At 43.2% G+C, this 10,155-nt stretch overlaps 1 protein-coding gene and 1 pseudogene across 1 annotated transcript; one reads left to right on the plus strand and one right to left on the minus strand.

Annotated features, from left to right (window-relative positions):
• Positions 1-240: 240 nt before the first annotated feature.
• On the minus strand, positions 241-1,615 carry LOC125351297 (erlin-1-like). The gene has a single exon (XM_048345991.1). It carries the CDS (start codon positions 1,613-1,615, stop codon positions 569-571), a length of 1,047 nt encoding a protein of 348 aa, XP_048201948.1. The 3' UTR covers positions 241-568.
• A 7,742-nt stretch (positions 1,616-9,357) lies between these two features.
• Positions 9,358-9,925, plus strand: LOC125351298 (annotated as a pseudogene).
• Positions 9,926-10,155: the final 230 nt, after the last annotated feature.

Here is a 10,155-nt window from a genome sequence, read left to right on the forward strand (position 1 = left end):
TCGTTTGAAAAGTGAAGACACTCAGCACCGATGTGACTATTCACATGAAAGTTAGATGCAGATGTAAGAGCAATGGACTCTGTCAATATGAGAAATCCATCCCCAAAATAAATAATTGATACTGTTATCTTTGATGGAATGTGGATTGTATAACACATACACACACACACACACACACACACACACACACACGGAGAGAACTGTTTCAGGAGCACAAATCACATAATTTCTTTTTTTTTTTAGAAAAACACAGCTTGTTACATATTTAGTGTTTAACATTCCAGTGCAGGCAGTATCGTAGCATTAGACATTCCCTCACTCATGAGTATCAGTTTAGAAAGGAACACATACACATACAGGATACTTGATAAAACCGTGGCTGAAAAGACCATCTAAGTGCCAGACAGCTGGTTCTATCCCACAATCAGCTGACAAACTAGGACTATCACAAGACAGCCAGGACAGACAGAGCACAAGTTCTCTGTAAATCTGAGGAGACCATATAGCCACTGTTCCCAGTTAGACTTAAGCCACATTTCAATACGAAGGAGCATTTCCACCTCTTGCATCAACCTGTGTTCTCCTTGTTTTGGATTGCACTCTCTCCAGAGGGCTCAGGAGCCTCCTCACGGGGGAGGGAGCTTTCTCCTCCAGTTCTAACACCTGAATATTTCAAAGGACAAGATGAGTCCACGAACATGTGAGGGATGTTGCTGCCAAAGTAGATCTTACTGTTAGGAGCAATGGCCTGGTACTTTTGGAGCTCCAGATACTCAGGGGTCAACTTGTGCTTGTTTAAGGTGGCGTATTTGTGTGCAGCATAATACTCAGCATCTGCTTTCGCTTTCTCACAGGCCAGGAATGCAGCATCTTCAATTTCAAAAATGCGCTTTTCAGTTTCTTTCTCCAGCACTTTCTGCTGAAACCGAATTTTTGCCACTTGTGCAATCTTCTCAGCTTCTATAGCAGCCTTTGTCCTCTCTGTCTCAGCTTCTTTCTCCACAACCTTTTGTTTTTGTGCAGCTATAAGAAGTTTTGTTTTCTCAGCTTCCATTAACTCAAAATTTCTTCTTATGGCTTCTGGGATTTGGGGTTTGGTAACACACACAGCCTGTATGGTGAGGCCAGGGGCCATGACATTTAAGTCTTTTTGCAGTGCTTGTTTCAGGTTTTCATCTATTTGATCAAACAATTCAATGTAAACTTCTTGAAGTGTGTGGGCACTACAAAACTGGTTCAGCTCATGGTGGATTTTATTGAAGATTAAGGTCTTGTCATAATCTGCTGTATAGTTTCTCACGATATCAAATACTGCATAAGGAGCCAACATATTCACCACTTCTATCCGGTCAATATAGATCATAACTCCACCACTTGTCGCACAAGGCACATTTTTAACTTCATCAGTTTGTAGTGTTGTCTGCACAGATCTGAAAGTAGTAATGAAAGGCAACATGATATGATAGCCTGGTCCACTGGGGCTAGTTAGTAAAGCTCCTCCCCTGTAGTACTCGGCCAGGTGGCCTTCCTCGATCTTGTGGATGGAGGCAAAGAGGAGGACAGCCACCAGCCCCACCACGGCAGCCACCAGAACTCGGGCTTGAGTCATATTCATCCTCGTTCCTCCTGGGTGAGGGCGGAGAGGACGCCCAGTCCCGAGAGGGACGGGCCCGCCCCCGCCGGCAGCACCCGTTCGCTCCTGCGGGCGCTCTCGCTTAGCCCTTGGCCCGGGCGGCCCGCCCCTGCGTGGCGAGCGTCGTGACACCCCTCTCTTCCCCTCCTCAGTGCAGCTCCGCTCCCCTGGCGGAAAGGCACTGAAGAGGGGGGTGGGGTCGTCCAGCCTCGGGTTCCGAGGAGAGGCCGACCCCACCGCCGCCGCGCCTCACCGGTCAGTCAAATCACATAATTTCTTACAGAGTGAGTGGGAAGATTCTAGTCCTTACCTGTGCAGGTGCCAGTCTTGTGTGAACCAAGGGACTGAATCACAGTAATTAGCAGTTTATTGTGAGGTTGTTTATTTCATGCTACCTAAATGACTCTCAGGTTAACATTTTCACTCCCAGCAAGACTTTTGGAAAGGCAAGGGAGCTTTTGTGGTGGCTGCTGGGATTCACCAGAGGCCAAGAAAAAGGTTTCCAAGAAGCAAGGCTGTGGTTCAAAGTGGTAGAGCACTAGCATTGAGCAAAAGAGCCCAGGGACAGGGCCCCAGCCCTGAGTTCAAGCCTCATGACTGACAAAAAAAGAAAAGAAAAAGAAAAAGGTTTCCAGAGTGAGTCTTAGCAAAGACCTGTTTGGCAGGACTCACTTTTTGGAGTGAGTTCTATGAGGCAGGCAGGTGGGAACATGCTAGAGAAGAGAACACCTGTGGGAAAGAGAAGTAAACATTATACTAATGGCGATTAAATTAATAAAATGGATATTCTCCAACCCTCTTTCACCATCAAATCTTTTATGCACAGTGGCCCCATACAGCCACGGAGACACTTTGAACAAGAAAGTCAGGATTCCCAAACTAGATGTCTATAATGCAGCTGACACACACTATGGGTACTTTGAGCCTGGGAAACTTGCAGCTTGTCTAGCTCTTGTTGAGGCTGGTATTCAAGAGGGCTTCTCCTTGGGGTTCTTTCATTTAAAAAGAGCTTTCATAAGCCAGGCGCTGGTGGCTTATGTCTGTGAGCTATTCATAAGGCTGAGATCTGAGGATGAGATTCAAAGCTATACCAGCAGAAAAGTCCATGAACCCCTTATCTCCCATTAGCCACCAAAAAGCCGGAAGTGGGGTTGGGGCTCGAGTGACAAGAGTGAAAAAGCTGAGGGGCAGTGGCCAGGCTGAGTTCAAGCCCCAGTACCAACACAAAACAGAGCCAAGCAAACAAAACCAGATTTATCTTTTGTTCATTTGGAATGTGTACACCTAACAATTTAAAGTTTATAATTCAATGGTTTTAGTTATTCATAAATAAATGCATGTACCATCATAGTTAGTTTTAAAATAATTTAATTTTTTAAAGGGAAGCCCTCCCTGCAGAGAATTTAAAATGATACAGCCTTTTGGAAAATGTTTGGTGGTACCTCATAAAAAGGAAACAGAATTGCCATATGTTCCAGCAATTTCAGCCCTGGATATAGACTCAAAAGAATTGAAAGCAGGGACTTCAAATCATTCACAACAGGCCAATCCTGGGTCCAACATAAAAAAAAATATATTACCTATGCACACAATAAGCTATAATAAGAAAAGAAAGGAAGTTCTGACACATGCTACAACATAGGTAAATTGTGTGTGTGTGTGTGTGTGTGTGTGTGTGCGCGCACACACGCTTGTGCTAGTTCTGGGGCCTTAACTTAGACCTGGCCTTAACTGTCCCTGAACTTTTGACCTCTATTCTTCTCCTTTTTTCTTTTGGCACATATTCTGGGGCTTGAATTTTGGGCCTATGTGCTGTCCCTGAGCTTTGTTGCTCAAGGCTAGCACTCTACCACTAGAGTCAGAGCTCTACTTCAGGCTTTTTGGTGATTAATTGGAGGTAAGAGTCTCATGGACTTTTCTGCCCAGGCTGTCTTTGGACTGTAATTCTCAGATCTCAGCCTCCTGAGTAACCAGGATTATAGGCATGAGCTACCAGTCCTTGGCAACACAAGTGAATTGTTAAGATACAAAACAGAGTCAACTAAGGCAGTCACTAAAGAGTAATTATTGTATGATTCCACTTACATGAGTTATCTAGAGTATAAAAATCATCAACAGGATAGGGGTTGATATGAAGGAAGAACAGTGTCCTTGTGTTTAATGAGCACAGATCTTCAGCTGGGGAAGTTCTGGGGAGGGACAGTGGTGATAGTAGAACAACAATGTGATACCACGAAACTCTAGACTTCACAATGGCTCAGGTAACTGAGGTAGCCCAGCACTTGGGACCCCAGCCCAGGGAACAGAGCTCAATTCAACCTCACGCAAACACACACCAGGTGGTTATTTATATGTTTGCCACAATTATTTGAATAGAACCAAATGAAGAGGTTGCTGAGAAGAAAGTCTGCTTCCTGTCCATCTCCGGAGTAGCTGACAGTCATAGCCACCATATAGGATGGGCGAAATACGAAGGCAGCCCGACCTCTTGCTTCTGCTTACAAGCCATACTTCTACTTTCCTCCACACTCTCTGCAAATAGTCTAAGTTTGGTTTCTTTCTCTGGAAAATGGGGATAACAGAGCAGCATGACTCAGCACAGTGTTTATTTGAAATCTAAAATCCTATTACACCAGCACAGTAGTGTACTCTGCAGAATAAAACCTCATAGAACAAAAGAAAGCAAGTCAAAATGGAAAACAAGTCAGACATACCATACCTTTAATCTCATACTTTCTGGAGCTCCATCTCCTTTAACCTGGCTCCAAGCCCTAAGCAATCACTAATGTACTTCCAGTTTCTGTGGCTTTCCCCATTTTGGACTTCCATGTACATGGAGTCTTGTTTTCGTTTTTTTTTTTTTGTTTGTTTGTTTGCTTGTTTTATTGTTGTTTTTTAAAACTAACCTACCTGTGCTGTTGAGAAACTGCTTTTCCACAGAACCTAGGAGTAATAAGAAAGCCCTGGGTAGGGCATTTGTGATCACTAGAAATACAAATTAAATAAAAGTTTTAATTTGTGTGTGTGTGTGCGCGCGCGCGCGTGCGTGTGTGTTGTACTGGGTCTTAAACTCAGGGCTCAGACACTTAGCTTTTTTCTCAAGGCTGGTGCTATACCACTTGAGTTATACCTTCACTTACAGCTTTGCTGGTTAATAGCAATATAAGAGTCTCACAGACTTTCCTGTCAGCCTTGGCTTTGAACTGTGATCCTCATCTTGTGATTCTTTCAGAATATGTATGTAGGATTACAGGCATATGCCACTGGCACCTAGATAAAAGTTTTAAACTTTAAAACAGTTTTCTAAAATAGAAGAATGTGTTTTTACCATAAAATTCTTAAAGAACACAGAAGCACAAAAACAATAAAAGAAAAATGAGTTTGTTGGGCCCCAGTAGCTCACCTGTAATCAGAACTACTCAAGAGGCTGAGATCTGAGAATCCTGGTTTAAAGCCAGGCCAGGCAGGAAAGTCCATGAGACTCTTATCTCTAATTAACGATCAAAAAGCTGGAAGTGGAGTTGTGGCTCAAGTAGCAGAGTGCCAGCCTTGAGCACAAAGCTCAGGGACAGGGCCCAGGCCTTGAGTTTAAGCCCCAGGAGCAGTGCGTTCTAATTCTACCATGCAGAAATAACCAGTCAACATTTTGGGATTATTTCAGAATGTGTGTATATGATATACACAGGCATACACAAATACAATGATATATACATATATTTGAACCTCTTTTCTAATTGTAAATGTTATAGATGCATCATGATGGTAAGGCAATTAAGATTCTTCAGAAGTGTAAGATTCACTCTGTATTTCACTTGTTTCATACAAGTGTTTCTTCAGTGAAGAATTTGTGGTTGCAGTTTCTCAGGGCTAGAGTGCTTGCCCAGCACCTGTCCTGGATTTAATACCCTAGCATATGCGTGATATGTGTGCCTGTGTGTGTGTGTGTGCATTTAATGACATTCTCTGTTTTCTCATGGAGATTTATTTCATTCTTTCTAGCAGTTGTTAGTAGTCAGTGTGTGAATGGGTCCCTGTTTCTTTCAGTATACTTCATTGATAAGATCTGGGTAGCTTGGAAGCTTTGCTGAAATTACATAATCAATGTTTACACTTCTTTCTTTGTGCCAGTAGTTCCTAGAACTGGAATTGCTGGGTTAAAAGGTTATGAAAATGTACTGTTGTGTAACCTTATTTTGGGGGGTAGTATCAGGGTCTTGCATTTACTTGGTCATTTAATGGGCTTGCTCATAGCTGGTGCTCTACCAGTTTGAGTCATCCCTCCAATCCTGCTTGTCACTGCTTATTTTGGAGCTTGAGTTTTGTGGACTTTTCTGCCAGGACTGGCTTCAAACCATAATACTCCATATCCCAGCCTCCTAAGTAGCTAGGATTACTGCTATGAGCCACAAGCACTCAGTTTACCCTATTTTTACCCATAATACATTATAAAACTTTTTTCAGATCTGTAAGATTTAATTTATTGCTTGCTAGTATAAACTAGGCATAAATTATTTTTCCCATCTCCTCTAATAGTAGAAATTGATTTATTTCTAATTTTTCACCATTAAACAATTTTACAATAAACATTATAGCTAATTTTTGTATACTTAAAATTATGCACTTAAGATGAAGTCCCAGATATATATGTTCGAAGAAATATATTAAGATATACTATTTACACCCAAGATTAGAAAATAAAGATAGGCAAGAATATCAAAGATACATATTACCTTATAGCCCAGAGGTAGTAATTATTGGCAATACTGTGGAGATAGCTATTCTGTTTGCATTTTTTTTTTCATGCTGGTCCTGGGGCTTGAACTTAGGACCAGGGAGCTGCCCCTGAGCTTTTTTTGCACAAGGCTGGCATTCTACTACTTGATCCACAGCTCCACTTTTGGGTACTTCTTGTTTTTTAGTGGTTAACTGGAGATAAGAGTCACATGGACTTTTCTGCCCAGGCTGGCTTCGGCACATGATCCTCAGATCTCAGCCTCCTGTGTAGCTAGGATTACAGGTGTGAGCCACCAACATGTTGGCTGCATATTTTTGCACATAGTATGCAAATAGTGTGTATATGCTACTTTGAACCAGTAAAACAGTTTTTCATGTGCATCCACTCTCATTTCTCACATCTGCGTAATAATTTATCATATAGCTACACCAAATCATTCACACAATCCTTATTGTTTATTAATGTACACATGTGGTTATGTAACATATTGGTTGTTAAAGTATATATGTGGAAAACTTAGCAGGTGAATGCAGTGCGCAAGGAAGGAAATAGCTGCTCTCTGTCAAGGAGCCTAGAACAAAAGGCTTTTGTGTATGTCTATGGACCCTTGAGCCAAGGAGAGGGAGAGAGAAGGTAAGCTGGGGGAAAGGTACTGAATTGATATGCAGAAGTGCTTCAGCAAGACTTCCAATAAAATCTCAGCTTCTGAGAACTGTCTTAGAATGGCACCAGCCAGGGGGCTGGGGATATGGCCTAGTGACAAGAGTGCTTGCCTCGTATACATGAGGCCCTGGGTTCAATTCCCCAGCACTACATATACAGAAAATGGCCAGAAGGGGCGCTGTGGCTTAAGTGACAGAGTGCTAGCCTTGAGCCAAAAGAAGCCAGGGACAGTGCCCAGGCCCTGAGTTCAAGCCCCTGGACTGGCCAAAAAAAAAAAAAAAAAAAAAAAAGAATGGCACCAGCCATACCTCAATGTGGAGGCCTCAGAATGGAGGGCCCTGTACTTTGAACACGATGGCCTGGGACCATGGCTGGGTGGGGTGGGGAGAAGGCCAGAGGTCTGGGCTGCAGCTCCCTCTAGAAAACTGCAATTCACTGGCAGAGCCTCAAGTATGGTGTAGCCTCCACAGGCTGGCCAGGCAAAGCCTGATAATTGCCTGTGGGTGAGACTAATATATCTGCCTCTGAGTTTGACCTGGAGTTGTACTCCTCAACAATGAATGACAAATTACTGAGACCTGTCTGGTATCCTTTCCTACCAAAGTGGGCAAGGGCACCAGTAGAATTGGACAGCAAAACAAGAACCTGAATAATTTCTTTCAGTGTGTGTCCCAACTCTCAGGGTAGGACAAAAAGTTCTGGCATGACTGGGCAGTTGGCTAAGCCTCAGGGGAGCCCTAACGGGCTGAGCCACATCTGAGGCAATGTGTCCCTTCTTTCAGAAGAGGAGACTTGAGCAATCTCCATTCATCTCAGCTGAGGGCTCTACTTTGGGAGGGAATCCTGAGTACTTCTGTGAAGGTTTGGATACAACCTCAATATGTCAGGATAAATTCCCTGGATTTTGTTTTTCCTTGAGAAGCCATCTATTTTAGTGCGCCTCTGGAGTTTCCTCTAAAACCTTGTGGTATTCACTGAACTCTGGGCTCCCTTAGTCCATTACCTATTGAAGATATTGCTTGTGTTAAATTTTCCTGTGTCAAGATTGAAATACCTTGACTAATTGTATTTGGTTATTTCAGCCATATCCTTGATGACTTTATGAACTCTGTGTGTGTGTGTGTGTGTGTGTGTGTGTGTGTGTGTGTGTGTGTGTGTGTTGGTCCTCGGGCTTGAACTCAGGGCCTGGGCACTGTCTCTGAGCTCTTTTTTGTTCAGGGTTAGAACTCTGCCACTTGAGCCACAGCTCCACTTCTGGCTTTTTTTTGTGTGTGATTAATTAGAGATAAGAGTCCCATGGACTTTCCTGCCTGGGCTGGCTTTAAACCATGATCCTCAGGTCTTAGCCTCCTATGTAGTTAGAATTACAGATGTGAGCCACTGGCACCTGGCAATTCGATCATTTCTCCTTATGGGTTTCATTGCTTTTCCCTAAAACATTTTTTAAGCCATAAGTGAGAGATTTTGAAGTCCTATAACCACCATACATGGGGTGTCCTGACTTCTGCTAAATTATTATGATTACTGCTGCTACTTATTATTTATCATAGGGAAATTTAGGCTCTTAGAGAGTGACAGAAAGTTGAATAAATGTTGATCTATGATGAATCTACTAAAACATCTTCTTACAGAAGGTTAAAGAAGTGGCCCATTGGGCCAGGAATTCAGGGCGGAGATAGAATATTCCCAGTGTGAAAGCAGTGCTTGTAGACCCAGACCCAAATTCCAGTGATGACACTACCCTGCTATGCCAAATAAAGACATAGTAAAGACTGAGCAGAGAGCACTTCAGTACATCTTCAGCTGTCTTCTAAGATGCACATGTTCTTTAAGTTAAAGAGAAAAATTAGGGTGAGAAGGTATGCATAGTTAAAAACAGTTCCAGTGTTCAGGCCTGTTCAGAGATGGTCTGACATTGTCTCAGGTCTGGGGACTTGGTATAGTAAGAGTCACTGAAGTTTGGCAGGTGGTCTTTTCTCCTATCCATTTCTTCCAGGCTTCCAAAATGGCTGCAGTGACCACAAGAGAGACTGGCTCAGGGCAAAGGACATAGGTACAAAATGAAGTACTTTGGAATGCTTAGCCTTTATCTTGCTTTTAGCTAAGTTGTGGGCCCAAATTAAAAGTAACATGGAGTTCAGTAGTATGGAAAGGTGAAAAGACATCTATCTAACTCTGTTGTGTCATAGGAGAAGACATTCCACAGGGATAGAAGTAGCTGAATTTCACAGTTCTCACTTTTGCTTAAATACCTACCTTCCTGTGAGTTCTGAGACCTACTAGCCAGAGTTAGGCCAAAACTTCACAGGTTAAGAGCAGAGGCCTGGCCGGCTCCGGGCCGGGCCGGGGAGCATGTCGGCCCCGTTCGAGGAGCGCAGCGGGGTGGTGCCGTGCGGCACGCCGTGAGGCCAGTGGTACCAGACGCTGGAGGAGGTGTTCATCGAGGTGCAGGTGCCGCCGGGCACGCGCACGCAGGACGTGCAGTGCGGCCTGCAGAGCCGTCACGTGGCGCTGGCCGTGGGCGGCCGCGACATCCTCAAGGGCAAGCTCTTCGATTCCACAATCGCGGATGAAGGGACATGGACTCTGGAGGATAGAAAAATGGTCCGCATTGTTCTTACAAAGACAAAGAGAGACGCAGCCAACTGTTGGACTTCCCTTCTAGAATCTGAGTACGCAGCCGATCCCTGGGTGCAAGACCAAATGCAGAGAAAGCTTACGTTAGAGAGGTTCCAGAAAGAAAATCCTGGCTTTGACTTCAGTGGAGCTGAAATCTCAGGAAACTACACAAAAGGAGGACCAGATTTCTCAAACCTTGAGAAGTAACTGCAATTCTTTAAAAAAAAAAAAAAAAACTTTGGGTTACAGTGTGTGGATCATAGCAGATGAAGACAATTTAATATTAATTATGTGATGGAAGAAAAATTCAATAACTACAGTTAACAAATTGCAAGACTATTTAAGTATGGTTCTAAAAATTGCATTAAGATATGATTTACATAGAAAACATGTACCATAGGAAATATTCTGTGGATATATGGTGACATTTTTGGAATTGTTTTTGCTCAGCATGATGTTTTATATTCTGCCTTTTACTAATTTCATATTTAATTGTATTTTTACT

This window comes from Perognathus longimembris, chromosome 5 (genome assembly GCF_023159225.1).
Source record: "Perognathus longimembris pacificus isolate PPM17 chromosome 5, ASM2315922v1, whole genome shotgun sequence".
In the NCBI taxonomy this organism is placed as follows: domain Eukaryota; kingdom Metazoa; phylum Chordata; class Mammalia; order Rodentia; family Heteromyidae; genus Perognathus; species Perognathus longimembris.